The 16,849-nt window shown below is 36.5% G+C and overlaps 1 protein-coding gene and 2 pseudogenes across 2 annotated transcripts; all 3 read right to left on the bottom strand.

Moving 5' to 3' along the window:
* Positions 1-479: 479 nt before the first annotated feature.
* LOC147279831 (subtilisin-like protease SBT3 pseudogene) lies at positions 480-2,495 on the bottom strand (annotated as a pseudogene).
* Positions 2,496-3,986: 1,491 nt separating this feature from the next.
* LOC147279830 (subtilisin-like protease SBT3 pseudogene) lies at positions 3,987-6,257 on the bottom strand (annotated as a pseudogene).
* A 2,469-nt stretch (positions 6,258-8,726) lies between these two features.
* Positions 8,727-13,800, bottom strand: LOC147279829 (chloroplastic group IIB intron splicing facilitator CRS2-B, chloroplastic-like). Of its 2 annotated transcripts, none has more exons than XM_086250149.1 (9): positions 13,404-13,800; positions 11,973-12,189; positions 11,801-11,885; positions 11,635-11,702; positions 10,794-10,844; positions 10,608-10,681; positions 9,802-9,860; positions 9,611-9,687; positions 8,727-9,062 (listed from the first exon to the last, which is right to left on the bottom strand). In XM_086250149.1, exons 2-9 carry the CDS (start codon positions 12,183-12,185, stop codon positions 8,946-8,948), a joined length of 744 nt encoding a protein of 247 aa, XP_086106275.1. In that variant the 5' UTR covers positions 12,186-12,189; positions 13,404-13,800; the 3' UTR covers positions 8,727-8,945. The 2 variants fall into 2 exon arrangements, with proteins under 2 accessions (XP_086106275.1, XP_086106276.1); XM_086250150.1 differs by lacking the exon at positions 13,404-13,800 and adding an exon at positions 12,283-12,332.
* Positions 13,801-16,849: the final 3,049 nt, after the last annotated feature.

The raw sequence follows: 16,849 nt of genomic DNA, 5'->3' as shown, positions 1-16,849 counted from the left end.
TCCCCTCTCTCCCTCCCTCTCCCTCTCTTTCTCTCCTTTGAATCCCTGCCATCCACGTGTTCGATCCCGATCTTGTTCATCACCAACAACAAGGTTTGATTTGGGTATTTCTGTGCTAGAACTTTTGTCCTTGAATGATCCTCTGTCTTTAGCCTAAATTCAAATAAGTCTCTTGCAGTTGAGGAAATCTTAAAGATAGATATCAAGCCTGGTTGGAAGAAGGGAACAAAAATCACTTTTCCAGAGAAAGGCAACCAAGAACCTGGCATCTCTCCCGCAGAGGGATGGTAATCATCTTGTGGTCAATCGTATTTCCATCGATGCTAAGAAGTAAGAAGGGTGCTGGGTGGAGCTGATAACTATTTCAGAGAATCATTTTTGTTTTTTCAGATTTTTATATGTTTTATGATGTGAATTGACGAAGATGCCCTTAATTTTAAACGGTGAATGGATGGAATTAGACGACAAATAGGAAATTGTCACATAAAGCTTTTGGCTTTTGGAGAGTCTGTTCCATTAAATATGGCCATAAAAGAAGGGTAGTTTAGTTCGGTATGTTGTGGGCTGCAACTCTATTGACTCCGTCTGATAATGGCACTCATCTGCTGGGCACTGTACCCAAGGCCACATAGAAACTCAATATAATCCTGCACACCCATGTCATAGATTAGTCCAGGGTTCATGGCTTTGTTTGGGTTGATGTGGCCTGCACCAAAATGTAAAGGTGTGGCAGGAAGACCCCACCATTGGTCTTTTATGGTGGTTTTAGTATTGTCAACAGAGTATGCTGTGGTCATGATTGCTGATTGGATGGCTGCTGGGCTCCATTCTTGGTAAACTGCCTTTAGCAAAGCTGCCACACCAGCGACATGGGGTGTTGCCATTGATGTCCCTGAGAATAGTGCATAATCTGTCACTAAATAGTAGTTGTCTACTTCCATGAACGGCCTGTTGGGTGCAACTTTAGCCAGCACATCGAGCCCTGGTGCAAGAATGTCTAGTTTCAGAATACTATGAGTGATTGGGTCCGGTCCTCTTGAAGAGAAATACGCCACTTGTGGTGCTGGTTTTGTACCCAAATTGGTGTGAACAAAGGTCAGGCTCTTAACTATTGTTGTATTGACTTGAGTTGTATACTCTCTAATTGAAGCCCATGTAGCAATTGGAAGAATCAAAGCAGGAATTGAGAAGTCTTCTAGGTCTGAAGTTGAGAAATCTGTCATGAAGATTCCTGCATAAGCACCTGCCCTCTCTACCTCTTCCAATTATCCTAGAATGTCAGTCTGGTTGCTATGATCACAAAGGACTACCTTTCCAGCCACTTCTTTTTTATCCAATGCCTTGCTGTCGCATATTGTTTTTCTCACACTGCCTATCCCGTAGTACAATGGCACATCAGTAATGTAAACGCTCTGTGAGAAATATGATATCCCTTCAACTGTCAAACCATTGTCTAGAGTCATTGTTGCAGTGAAACTACGATCAAGCGTGCCAGCTGCTACTGTTGTGATCCAAGGTGCTCCATTGTATGTTGAATTAAAAGACCAACCATCATTCCCAGCAGCGCAAATGACAACAATTCCTTTCTCGATTGCTGAAAGAGAAGCAATGGCAATGACATCCTTGAAATAAGGAAGGAAGTCAAAGCCAAGAGACAGTGACATGATATCAACCCCATCAGAAATTGCCTGGTCCATGTCGGCAAGCACATCACTAGCTGCACTCTTTTCTGTATCTGATGCCCATAGGACCTTGTACATGGCAACATGTGCCCGTGGCGCAACCCCTCTTGCTGTGCCTTTTGCATATCCAAAATGACTTGCACTAAGTACATGATTACCTGCAGTTGTTGATGCTGTGTGGGTTCCATGACCAAAGAAGTCTCGTGGTGAGTCAAAGTCATATTCAGTGGAGATGTTTATTCCTGCAGCTTGAAGCCCTTTGCTAAAAGATCGAGCCCCGATGAGCTTCTTGTTGCAGACAAATGGGCTGAATGTCGTTCCATTCTCACATGTCCCTTTCCATCTTTCTGGCACTTGTGACATTCCCTTATCATTAAAGCTCTCACTCTCTGGCCAAATTTCTGTATCAATAATTCCTATGATCACATCTTTGCCATATGACACTGCAGACCATAGGCCAGAGTTATGTTTGAGGCCAAGAAACTTGGGGCTGTGTGTTGTGAACAACTTGTCAAAAGACTCCGGGTATGTGGCAACATGAGCCAGAGATTTCTGTAATTCAGACAGCTGAGAGGGTGTGAGCCTGGCACTGAAGCCATGCATGACATGGTTGTATGAGTACAACAACATTTCACTGTCATCTGCTGGAGACGATGACAATGATTTTAAGGTGGACCTGTGCCATGCCTCGTGTGTTAAGTAATATGCTGGTTTGTGGGAATGGTCGATGTGGATGATGTATGTCTGGTAATCCTCAGCATTTGACACTGCAGTGTTGATTTGCAGCAGCATTAACAGTAGCAGAGAGATCATACCATCTTAGTTATGGGCTTATGGCAGAAGAGATGTGGGATATGCATGTAGTAGAGGGGTTTGGTATCTTTTATAAGAACATGTGCATTGCTATGCTAAATGCTTGTCTAAAGGCAAGATTTAACCCCAAAGTTACAAAAATATCGTGGATATTTTCACTCATGATTGCATTAGCCAAAACAAAAAGATCACTAGGTTGGTTTGTTGCTATTTAGACAACTTGGACTAGCCTCCTTGTCATAGTCTTTCCTTTTTAATTATGTTTTACATTCTTTTTTAGTTTGGTTCCTTCTGCTGTGCAGGCTATGCCAATTTGTTAAAGCCAACTTGCATGCCTCATGGTCAACTCAATTTGTTTTATTTCTTCAGTTGCAGACTTGCAGTGTCTGAAAAATAAAAGAATTTGAAACTTCCGATGTCCTTCACACAAACTGTGATATATGCTATCCATTCATCCAATCGCCTCGAGTCCAAAAACAAGCAAACAATTCAACGCTATGTACAGGCTTTGATCTATAATTACGTATTTGTTACAATTAAGAAGCTAACAAGAGGAAAATGCAAATCATATTTTAGTCATTGTAAACGACACAAATGCCGACGCTCTAACTGTCGTATTTCTTAGTTTGGGCCGTTAATGGGCCTGAGCTCAATTGGGCTTTAAGTGGCTATCGTCCAGCATTTCAGCTTAATTAAAATGGGCAGTCCATAGCGTAGTTATAAACGACACAAGAACACTAAAAAAGAAAAAGAAAAATAATAATGCGTCATCATCCATTAACAGAAAACAGAGTTGAGTTAGATCAAATGAAACGGTGAGACTTGAGAGGAAGCATTTCCTTCATCAGTCAAGCACGAGGCAGTCACCGACTCACTGGGTCGAGTTGTGAAATGGAAATGCTTGAGGATTTCAGGTATGGCTTGTTGCCTCTTCCAAATCATGCCTCATTTTTTTAATCTGTTACATGAATTTTTATATAAAAGTTTGTTAACTGGGTTGCTGGCAAGCTCCAAAATTTAGTATTTGAATTGTTCTATAAAAGTTTCTCATTAACAAATTGTTAGCCTTTCTCATTTTATTTAGTTGATATGTTCATATCATCAAAAATATTCTTTTTCAAGTTGGTTTTAGGATTGAAATTTTACTCTCTTTTTTTTTGGTAAATGATATTTTACTTCTTTGGTATGAGATTAACTAAAAATATTGCATTTCATAAAACCTGCTTTTTCTTCCTTTCGCTTTCAGTGCTCTTACCATGAGACATATCTACTTCTTAGATATATATTGTATTTCTAGTAAAAGTACTACCTTTTCATATTTCATGGTTTTATTTCATTTCACTTGGTTCAATCACATTTTTTAAAGGTAACAGTTTTACAATTAAAAGATGCTATGAAGTTGAAGAGAAATGCAGTTCGCCTCTGGAATCTATCTTGTTCATTTTATTTTTAATTCTTGAATCCTGCACAAGAATATGCTGGTGGTCTCAACTAGTAATTAATGGCCACTACAGGGCTTGATACTGTGTGGTTATGTTGATCAATCCATTTGAGATAACCATAGATCACCTTTGGAGCATCGCTATCGATCTCTACACTCAAAATAAAACCTTGCTCCTGATCTTTTCCAGTGAATGTTAGAGTACTAGGCTCTACTGCAATCTTCATTCCGCTAGGAACTTCCAAAAATGCTCGGTAAATTGATGTATCATCCCCCACATTTCTCACAACCCTGCTAAAGTTTTTGTCTCTCGGAGAGTCTGTTCCGTTAAAGATGGCCATAAAAGAAGGGTAGTTTAGTTCCGTAGGTTGTTGGCTACAAGTCCATTGACTTCGCCTAATAACAGCACTCATCTGCTTGGCAGTGTACCCAAGGCCACATAGAAACTCAATATAATCTTGCACATCCATATCATAGATTAGACCAGGGTTCATGGCTTTGTTTGGGTTAACGTGCCCTGCCCCAAAATCCAAGGGTGTTGAGGGAAAACCATCCAATTGGTTCTTTATGGTAGTCAGAGTATTGTCTTTCGTGTAAGCTGTAGTCATGATTGCCGATCGGATGGCTGCTGGGCTCCATTCTAGGTGAACAGCCTTTAGCAAAGCTGCTACCCCAGCGATATGTGGTGCTGCCATTGATGTCCCTGAGAATAGTGCATAATCTGTCACTAAACCATAGTTGTTAATTTCGATGTACGGCTGGTTAGGTGCAACTGCAGCAAGTACATCGACTCCCGGAGCAAGAATGTCTGGTTTTAGAATACTTGGAGTGATTGGGTCGGGTCCTCTTGAAGAGAAATATGCCACTTGTGGTGCTGGTTTTATACCCAAATTTGTGTGCACGAAGGACATGCTCTTAACTTTAGTTGTATTAACCTGTGTTGCATACCCTCTAATCAATGCCCCTGTAGCAAGTGGCAGACTCATAGAGGGAATGGAGAAGACATCTGAGTATAAAAATGATAGATCCGTCATGAAGATTCCAGCATAACCACCTGCCCTCTTTACCTCGTACTCTTGTTCTTCAACGTAAGTCCTATTGCTATTATCACAGAGGACTACCTTTCCAGCCACTTCTTCATGATCCAATGCCTTGTAGTCGCATGTTGCTTTGCTCGTGTTGTCTTTCCCATAGTACAATGGTGCATCAGTAATGTAAACACTCTCTGGGAAGTATGATATTCCTTCAACTGTCAAGCCATTATCCAGAGTCATTGTTGCAGTGAAACTGCGATCAAGCGTGCCAGCTCCTACTGTTGTGATCCAGGGTGCTCCATTGTGTATTGAGTTGTAAGCACCATCATTCCCAGCTGCGCAGATGACAACAATTCCTTTCTCAATTGCTGAAAGAGAAGCAATGGCAATGACATCCTTGAAATAAGGTGTGTCGTCAAATCCAAGAGACAGTGACATAATATCAACTCCATCAGAAATTGCCTGGTCCATGCCGGCAAGCACATCACTAGCTGCACTCTTGTCTGTATCTGATGCCCATAGGACCTTGTACATGGCAACATGTGCCCGTGGCGCCACCCCTCTTGCTGTGCCTTTTGCATATCCAAAATGACTTGCACTAAGTACATAATTACCTGCAGCTGTTGATGCTGTGTGGGTTCCATGACCAAAGAAGTCTCGTGGTGAGTCAAAGTCATATTCGGTGGAGATGTTTATTCCTGCAGCTTGAAGCCCTTTGCTAAAAGATCGAGCCCCGATGAGCTTCTTGTTACAGACAGATGGGCTGAATGCCGTTCCATTCTCACATGTCCCTTTCCATCTTTCTGGCACTTGTGACATTGATCCCTTATCATTAAAGCTCTCACTTTCTGGCCAAATTCCTGTATCAATAATTCCTATGATCACATCTTTGCCATATGACGCTGCAGACCATAGGCCAGAGTTATGTTTGAGGCCAAGAAACTTGGGGCTGTGTGTTGTGAACAACTTGCCAAAAGACTCCGGGTATGTGGCAATATGAGCCGGAGATTTCTGTAATTCAGACAGCTGAGAGGGTGTGAGCCTGGCACTAAAGCCATGCATGACATAGTTGTATGAGTACAACAACATTTCACTGTCATCTACTGGAGACGATGACAATGATTTTAAGGTGGACCTGTGCCATGCCTCGTGTGTTAAGTAATATGTTGGTTTTTGGGAATGGTCGATGTGGATGATGTATGTCTGGGATTCCTCAGCATTTGACATTGCAGTGTTGATTTGCAGCAACATTAACAGTAGCAGAGAGATCATACTGTAGATTCCCATCTTAGTTATGGGCTTATGGCAGAAGAGATGTGGGATATGCATGTAGTAGAGGGGTTTGGTAGCTTTATAAGCATGTGCATTGCTATGCTAAATCTCTACGGTAGAGTTAAAAAAATCTCTATTTTAACTTTACGTAGCTGGGTCAAATACGAGGCTATTCTTGCCATGACATTTTAGACTAAAATCTTGTTATTGTCATTTGCAAAGCCAAGGCAAGTGGAGCCCACAAGACAGAAAAAACAGCTGCTGTTAGGTAGTAAATTCTACGTGGAGGCCCAAGATTGGAGAGAAGAAAAAAAATTGCGACCAACGCATGACACATGCTTGTGACTGTTGCTAGCCATGCTACCAATGTCTTCTTGATATATTCAATTGGTTACACTTTTTTCCCAGCTGCCACTATATTGCCATAGCCAATGGCATGTTAAATATATTTAAATATATTCAATAATATATTTTGTATTTCCTTTTCAATAATAATATTTAAATATCAAGTATTTCTTTTTCAATAATAATATTTAAATATATTTAATATTATACTCATATTAAAGATCTCATTAAAATAATTATAATGGCATAATTATTAAACTATATTAATTTAAAAATGTTAATTTATAAGAATATATATAAATACACTTATTAAATTAAATATGTAGATTTTTGCCTTTGGCCTCTAGTAATGTACAAATTTGTGCATTTGGCTAAAAACAAAAGCTAAATCTTGCATTTAGCACTGTACATGCTCTAAGAAACATGTTGGATTATGTTAATCTTTCCTTGTTTAATTGAAAAACGTTATGTTCAAAGTCAATGTTTAATTTAATATATTTCTTAATTTCTGATCGATTTTCTCTATGTCAAGCTCATGGCTGTGAATGATACCAGATTTTGTTTGGTTTCTTCTTTTTGCATCAAAGGGGTCAAGTGTCCATTGCATTCTAGGATAAAAATATCAGAAATTTTTTAAATATCGATACTCAAATTTACGAATATATCGATAAATATATCGATTTCGGTAGAGTTTAATTACTTCTAATCTTCTTTCTATTTATGAGACCGAATTGCACATGATGCCATGAATCCTTTTGGGTTTGGCACTCTCTCTTGTTTTTTTATATCGGTGTAAAAAAAGTTGAGTTATAATTTGTTCTTTTGTAGGTTTATTGTTTATTAATTAGGATTAGTGGATGAGTTTTGATCTAATTAGGGCTGGATTTAGTTTGATTTCATCTTATTCCTCTTTTACTTCCCAATTTTTGAAATTTTTTATACAATTTTGTCGATATATACTGATATGCTACCGATATTACCAATATTTTGTCAACATATACTGATATTTTGCCGACATATACCGATATTTTGTTGAAATATACCAATATCAAAAAAATATCGATTACAACTTATTTAAATATTGATAGATAAAATTACAAATATCTCGACTTGACTATATCGTGAATATTTTTATCCATGATTGCATTAGCCAGAACAAAAAGGTCACTAGGTTGGTTCGTTGCTATTTAGACAACTTGTTCTAGCATAGTCTTTCCTTTTTATGTTTTACATTCTTTTTGAGTTTGGTTCCTTCTGCTAAGCAGGCTATGCCAATTTGTTAAAGCCAACTTGCATGCCTCTATGTCCAACTCATCCAGTTGTACTGAACTTGCATGCCTCTATGGTCAACTCAATTTGTTTTTATTTAGTTTGTATGATGTTTGCATGAGAAAATAATTTAGTCTGTATGGTGTTTGCGCACAAGTCTTATAGCCTGGATGGTATCATGTGCCAAAAAAACTTTGTCTCAATTTTATACCTAAGACCTAAACTTTTATTTTGTCCCAATATAATATATAATATGTCTTATATCAAATTTAAGGACATTTTAGTTAACCTAGGATTGTGATTGTGAATAGACCAAATTGACCCTGTGTATAAGATATGTGCAACACAAATGACCAAATTTTGTTAGTAATTTTTTAACAAAAGTCACATTATATACCAATTTGGGACAAAATAAAAGTTTAGGTATGAGATTACATTAAATAATAGTTTAAATACATAGTTGGGACAAGGCTCAAAGTTCAAGTACCAATATTAAAAAAAAAACCCTTTTTTTTTTTCTTTTTTTTTTTTGTGGATTCCAATGTTGATTTTTGAACAAAGGTGGCCATTTGAAAGCTTTCCACTTGAGTGGCCAAAATAAAAAAGAAAGCTTTCCACTTGGAGGTCTGCCTCCATGCTTGTAATGGGACCCATGCAAATGGAGGTTTTAGGAATAAACTGGTCACTTGGCCATAGAATGAAACTCTACCTGCCCATTTTCGATCTACTATGTTGGGCATGCCTCGAATCAAAAATTGTATTGCTTATTGTTCGACAGAGATTTCAAATTTACAATCGGGAGATCAATATTATATGAACGAAATCAGTTAAATATTGACAAGTACTTGAGCTCCGGGGAGCCAAAAACTGTTGATGTTTTGAGACATACGTATCTTCTTTCCATACAGATAAAAAATCTAAGGTGCCATGCCATTAAGACAAGGCCAATTACAAAACTGTTACAAATATCCCATTTTGTTCTTTCCAGGAGGAAGGTAAAAGGAAAACTAGCCTACTGGTCCAAAATAGAAGTTACATAATGTAAATGATGACGTCTGTTCTGAGAGTACCCTTTATTTGTCCAAAATATTACACTTTGTGATACTTGTATTTCTGCCTCAAATTAAAACTAGTGATACTCTGGTCAAATCCATTCAGCACCAGGGTCCTCACAGCCTCAACCCCTTGATCCAATGCTGCATCAATCTGTCCATATGGCGAATAACAGTCAAAAGTTTTGATATCACATGTTAAAATTCACACACCCATTGAAATGAACAGGCACCGTATTCGGTGTATTCATGCACAATGTGAGTGTATGGCACATGTTGTGCAATTCTGTGGGGATCATCAATGCAGTGATCAAAAGACTTCATGGAGACCATGGGGCAGAAACCCCATTTTCAATGACCACACAAATATGTAAACTCTGAAGTTTTTCTTTGACAAGTCTTTCAAATGGTGTAGCATGCATCACCAATGATTGACCAATGACCATACATGATTTTAGAGGAATTTCATACAAATAAGGACCAAACCGAAAGCGGTTTTATTCTTCTTTTTTCTTATCTTTTTTATAGGAGAGGTTTTACTCATTATTGATAGGAAACCCAGGGCAAATGGGTAAATTTCTTGTCAAAAATAGAGCTCAGTCAACACAACAGAAAACAACTAGGTGCAGAGAACATATCTGTTTACCAGAACTCTGCTAATCATGTACAACTGCATAAACAATAGTTGAAACAATCATATACCTGATGTCTCTCTTCCGTACTGAATTTCTGTAGAAGATACGCTTTCATGTCCATAGTTCCAGGTGGATTTCCAATACCTGCAAAAATAATTTTTCTCTTTTTATTTTCCCATAAAGGTAAGTATAGACCTTTGGATTGAGACAATTTAACCTAATTATCACATGAAAGACTAGAGTACTCAAGAAACAAACCTATACACAGCCGAGGAAAATCACGGCAACCATCCAGATGGCCCATTACACTCTTCACACTGCAACAAGGAGAAAACATTTTATTGGATGTCATATTATCGACATTTTGAGATATGAGAAAAGTGTTGGCTTGCCTATATTCATTCGGATAGAGTTCTTTCTTAGTTTGAATATGATTGTATAGCTACAAATACCTCGTAAAGGGAGAAATAAACATATCAGACATTAGGGTTTTTGTTTTTTCCCTTTCAGCCTCTGCCGCCACCGCTGCTATTTTTTCTTCCTTGCCGAGATCTATACAGGTCCGTTTTGTCAGTTTTTTGCCTCGTTTTTGTGATATACTGTTTTTGCGCTGCTTTTATTACGATTTACGAGATCTACTACTACTACAGTAATTTATCATGGGTGATGACAATAAGAGTGCTGCTCCTTCTGATTCAACCCCAAGCCAACAAGGCACATATAAAAGTGCCTCCACAGGATACAGATTGCAAAATTGAGGAACAATATGACTTTAAGGCTGGGTTCTTTAGGAACATAAACATGCAGTTAGTTTAGCAGCTCCAGTGACAGACATCAATTAGAACATAGTACACAAAATATAATTGCCACAGTAGCCACCTATTTGGTATGCTGTTAATTTCAGAATACTCAAATCACAACTACAGATTAAGTAGAGCAAGCTTTATTTGCTTTATAGAAAAAAAAAAAAATTAAACTATTTTTCCTTGATTTAAAACATTTCATAAAAAAAGGGAAAAATAAATGTTCATATGAATTCTCTTGAAAAGTATATCCAAACATACCCATTGTGATAGCCATGTCCTCCTTTTGGCTGAAGCCTCAGAACACCATTTGGTAAGCTCATCTCATCATAAACCTACAAGACCATGTCTCTGATACATGTAATGTCACATTGAATCTGATGAATTATTTTGAAGAAAGGCATTTATGATCTTGTAAAGTCTACATTAAAATATAAAAATGTATACCAATAAAATATGACGTAGGGGTACTTGATAATGTGCCGCAAGTGGTCCAACCTTAAGAATAATGAAAGGAGAAAGGAGAATAAGTGACAAAAAATACCAACTTAAGGTAGCTAGAACCACATTCAAATACACTTACGTAACTAAAGAAAAGGAGATATATACAATTATGGCTTATGGATAATTTTGACATAAGCACAACCAACAAGACAACATAAAGGAGAGTATTGATGAAAATTGACACATTGTTGTGTAGCATTATACTTCAACTAAGCCGACTAAATTGATCACAATGTTATAAGGAAAATGTTTGATCAGCCAGAAAATGCCATTAACTTTTCTGACTATGCACCACAACAAAAGATATGATTTCTAATTCTCATGCATGTAAAGATTTTGTACTCATTGCCATAAAATGAGCACTTCCTAGTTCATGGCCAGGTTGAACTTTACATTTGGATGGTAAAACGATTGCAATGCTATTCAGAAACAACACTCTGGACCCATATAATCATCATCACTTTTACATATTCCTGGCCATTATTAAATGGTACCCTGTAAGCATACGGCTCGGCTCTTCCATCAATTATGGCATTGAAGAAAATAGGAATATCATATAAATTAGGGCTCGTATTCAAGTTTAGTTGAACCCTGCCATTAAGTGAAACAGCAATTTAAATATGGATCTCACTTTAATGGTATGTCAAGTGCAGAGTACCCAATCATTTTCTCAAGATATCACACAGTTCCAGTTATAAGGTAATAGGAAATCATCATACCAATTATTTAAAGAATATGTGAGCCGAAATTGACACAAAAACAAATGAATATGATGAGAACATACCGACTCCCCACTATAATTCATGTATGCTTGAGGCTTCACCAGCAAAATTGGTACCTCTCCGATGGAACCTGTACTGATCACACAAAGAAATCTGAATGAACACCAAATCCCATGAGAATTGGAAATAGAAAACATGGAGCCAGTTAAAATACAACTGAAGACGCACCTATTCCAATCAAAGCCTTTGACTGAATTGTATTCATCACAATGCCTTGTGTTTTGGCAATAATATCAATCATTTCAAAACCAACCTGGTATGCACAACCCACATTAAAAAAGGTAATGAAAAAGCACTCAATTGAAACAATTAACTTAGTTCATAGATGTGCAATGTTTACATTGTGCCTGGTTCCATGGTACTTATTTCCAGGGTTTCCCAGTCCAACAATCAGCCAAGGAGTGTACTCCACTTTAGCACCATTTTTATTATCAGGCAAGGAAGCTTGCACACGCAAACTTGTTGGAACTGAATAGTTTCTCAGAAAATGAGGGCCACAAGGTCTTCTTGGATATGATATGCAACAGTTTGGGGCAGAGACAGCAAACCACATTGACCTACATACACAAAAAATGAATAAATATATCAAATTAGAAGTATGGTTGGCATGGGCTTGAACAAATAAGTTAAATAACCATTTCGCCCTTCACTATCTGGCCAAGTTTCTCCTTTTGTGGTATTGTAGTTGGGGAAGAGAGAGATTGCAGTCCAATTATATTTCCCTAAAACTAACATTGTACAAGTGTTTCCTATTAAGAGGAAGAGTTGGCACCTCATGGTATTCTTCAACCTCAACCTTGTGTTGTTCATTATTAAAATACTACAGCAATAAACTTAAAATTTCAAACTATAGCAGGCCAATCCTTTTTACAATTGATTCTTGTATGCATCATGTGAAACATGTAATTTGAGGTTTATATCCAAGGAGGGACAAAATGAACATCACTCCATCGAAGTATCTTGAAATGAAGCTTCTCAAACTGTCTAATTTGGACTTTTTTGGATTCTTAATAGTTACATCCCCCATCTCTCATCCAAAAGTTCAAAAAAAAAAAAAAAAAATATATATATATATATACACACATATACAAGTATATATAAACTCTGTATAACATTTATGAAACTCCATGGTTTCAATATTTCATCCAATATGTCAGGTCTCTAGTTTCATCAATATATTTGGATGTTGCAGGGATTGACTCATTTGGATTCCCACTGGTGCAAAAAGGTAATTTGTGAAGCTCCTCTGTATAAGTAAGCTTATCATTTGTGTGTTTGTGTCTAACCTTGTATGCTTAACATTCAAATCAAGTGAAAATTTTAAACAATATTATAATTTTGTTTTAGGATTGAATTAAGATTAAAACTTTCTTGCACTTCATTGAAAATGGACTTGGAAAACTGTGCAATTCGAGAGAGGGGGAGGGAATTGGTGGTCTTATGTATAATATATTAAGAGTTTTGAGGGTAAATCAGAAGGAAAAACTGATAAAATTTCTGAAGAAAAAAGAAAAGAAAAAAAAACTGGGTTAGAGTTGACTGCGGAAGTTCTGCAAGTTCAATGTCATGACAAATTAGAGTTGATAACTTTATCTTCAAATTATTTTCCTTTGCACCATTTTCTCAGTCAACAAACCGTTTTTAATGGGGAAACAAACTTGTATGGATAGATGAAGAACAAGAAAATAGAACAAGAAAATAATAAATACAATAAAAAGAACAAAAAGAGAATGAAATTACGAATAGATAGATGATAAAGAGCTAAACGAACCTGGGTGCGAATTTTGGAGCTTGAATTTTAAGTGGGGATGTATGAATATAAGGAAGTTGTTTATGGTTTTTTTAGACGCAGCAAGAGCTTTACAAGTGAGCAAAACTCTGGATTTATTTATGGATAGCACTGGCCAGATCAGGCTTCGGCCTAATGGGCCGGGCAGGCTTCGGGTGGGCTTCGGGCCTTGGACTTTTTGGTGAGGCCTAATGATAGCAGCTCAACATCTTAACCTGAGTCGTAGAATTGGATGGAAGGTTGAGATTTAAAAAGAGATTTAAGTGACCTCAAAGTTTGAGGTTAAATTTCGAGGGAGAAAAGAGGGGTGGCGGCAGGCGGCGGCAGGGGGAGATCGAGGGAGAGAGAGGCGACGGCAGGGGGAGATCAAGGGAGAGAGGCGACGCGGGCGACGGGGCGAGGGCAGGGGGCGACGGGCGACGGCAGAGAGGCGACGGGGCAAGGGCAGGGGGCGACGGCGGCGGGAGTTGCAGAGAGAGAGAGAGAGAGAGAGAGAGAGAGAGAGAGGGAGAGAAGAAGAAGAAATGAAGAAAACAGATCTGGAGCAGTGGAGCCTCGGGGGAAAAGAAAGGAAAGGGAAAAGAAGAAAAAAGAAGAAAAAAAAAAAGAAAAGAAAAAAAAGAAAAAAAAGAAAAGAAAAAAAAGAAAAAGAAAAAAAAAAAAGAAGAAAAAAAAGAAAAAAAAGAAAAAAAAAATAATAAAAGGTTTAGGGTTGTTTGGAATTTGGGGCCTTTGGGTTCATTGTGAAGAAAAAAAATAGTTTGGAGTTTTGTTTGCCGGTTTTGGAGTTTCGTTTAGTTATTTTTAAACCCTAAACTAGTAAATTATAATATATTTTTATATAAAAAATAATTTAAAGTACCCTAAAGGGCTTAAACCCTAGTATCATATACTATATCCTAAACAATATAGAATATATAGGGTTTAGTGTATATATTATAGAGTATAGATAATATGATAACTAAACATATGGTAAAGTTTCATTCAAAATTTCCATATTTTGATATCAATTTCCATCATTTCCGTCAAATTTTTGTCGAAATTTAAAAATCTTCGAAATTTCCGTCGAAATTTCCATCGAAATTTCCTCGAAACCCGAAATTTTATTCCTTGCCTCAAATCCATAGTAGGGAAAATTTTTCTAAAAATGACACGTATTTTGGAGTTAATTCTATTTTTAGGATACACTTTTGGGTTTATGTTAGTTTATGACATATATTTAGAGTTTGTATTAATGTTAGACATACCGTTAGTTCCGTTACATTTTCCTTCCAATTGAGAGACAATTTGGTCATTTCATATTAAATAAAACTCTAATTCAACTTATAACTTAATAAACAATTAAAAAAAAAAACTTAGAATTCAGTCCATTTTATGAGCCTTTCTTAAACTAAAACCGATAGTGATTTAGAGTTTTTAATTAAGTCCTTTTATTTTTCATTTTTGACGGCTTTATATTAGATTTTAACTACGATATTTTGGACGGATTAAACCTAACATGCAGCCTCTACAAAATTCACTCTATACCCTAGGAGGGGAAATACCCTTCAAATTTGAGACGGACTTTATTATGAATTAAAAAGATTCTCTTATAAATTATTATAAATTAAAAGGATTTTCTTATAAATTTTAAAACACCCCTGATCTCCATTTAAAAATTGTTTTTCTAAAGAACCTAAATCTAATTATCTCTAAAAAAAATATTAAAACTGAAATTAAAAAAATAATAATTAAATTAAAAATAAAAAGAAAAATGATTAAAATAATGAATATTTAAAAAGCTTTAAAAAAAAAGGGAGATGATTCATCTCCCTCCCCACCCAGCTCACCCTCCTCTCTCACTTTATCTCTCTCTCTCTCTCTCTCTCTCTCTCTCTCTCTCTCTATTCTTTGTAACCCACCGCCAGAGCGATGTGGGAGGCCGGGAGGTCGCCGGTTTGATCGACGGTGGGTTACAAAGAAGATAGAGAAAGTGACAGAGATATAGAGAGAGAGAAAGAGGAAGAGAGGAAGAGAGGGAGAGATGGAGAGAGAGGGGAGGGTGAGGCCACCGCCGGCCACAGAAGATGGGTTGTGCGTGCCACGTGGCGTATTTTTAACGGAATTCTTAACAGAGTTAACAGATTGTACCACCTTAATACAAACCAGGGGTATGATTTGGATTGGAAAATCTGAATCCGACCGATTCCAATTCTAAAGTTTCCAATTTTAAAACGTCCGAATCAAATCCGAAATCTTAAAAATATCGAATTTCGAAAATTCTGAAAAAAAAAAAATGGATTGGAATTGGAATTGGAATGTATCTGTAAATTCTGATCTGAAAAATTCTGAAATTTTTCAACATCATTCCGATTCGATATTTCCGAAATTATGTCAATTTATTCCGTATTTATATTAATATTATATCATTTATTTAGTTTTTTACTATATGTTTCATTAATTTGTTATTTGTTTCAAACATACACATATATATATATTAAACAAATAACTAATATTATTATTATAAACATATGTACATTATAAATATGTGTATCATAATAACATAAATGCTAACAAAAACACCAACATATTTTGTATGTGTAATTACTAATTTTTTTTTTTTTTTTGTTTTTACTAATAACAAAAGGTAACGTAAAGATTCTGATTTTTTATTTGAAAATTCAAATTTTTATCCGAAAATGTGATATTCCAAAAAAATTCAAAAATTCTTAGAAATCCGAAAATTCCAATTGGAATGAGATGTTGAAATTCTAATTTTTTGGAATCGAAATTTCATTCCGAAATTTTTTGGATTGAAATTGGAACACTCTATTTCCAATCCGATCCATCCGAAACACACCCCTAAATACAAATTCTAAATATGTGTCATAAACTAACACAAACTCAAACGCATGTCCTAAAATAAGATTGACCCCAAAGTACGTGTCATTTTTGAAAACTTTTCCCCCTAGAGTACATAACTAGAGAGGGGGACGGGAGATGGTCGCCAATCACTTAGCACCGATGGCGGCCCTAATAGCTATAGGAATGGTATTTCTTGATAATGATTACAATATCATTCATCTGTCCTTGTACCCGAGTCTACTTGACCAATGCATCCCGACTCTTGAACATCTGTGTATAGACATTTATTATTTTGTTAAAGCATCGTAAATAATTAAAAGGTAACAATTCAAAACCCAAATTTATTTACCTCGTTGGTTATGAATTCATTATTGTAGTCCATAACACATTTTTTCCCAACACCACTACTTCGGGTGGACACATCTTATTGCTAATGAATATGTCAATAACAGTGTTCAGTAGCTACATGCCGAACACAACTAGGAATGTTTGGTTGTTGTGAATCAAGGATATTCGGTTAAGATAAAATTGGAGATTAACATTTCATTTAATTGTTGGGGCTACTGATATAAAAAAATTTATAC

This window comes from Dryas octopetala, chromosome 7 (assembly GCF_963921425.1).
Source record: "Dryas octopetala chromosome 7, drDryOcto1.1, whole genome shotgun sequence".
Taxonomy (NCBI): Eukaryota; Viridiplantae; Streptophyta; class Magnoliopsida; order Rosales; family Rosaceae; genus Dryas; species Dryas octopetala.
The sequence above is the reverse complement of the archived record's forward strand: the minus strand, read 5'-3'. Positions and strand labels throughout refer to the sequence as shown.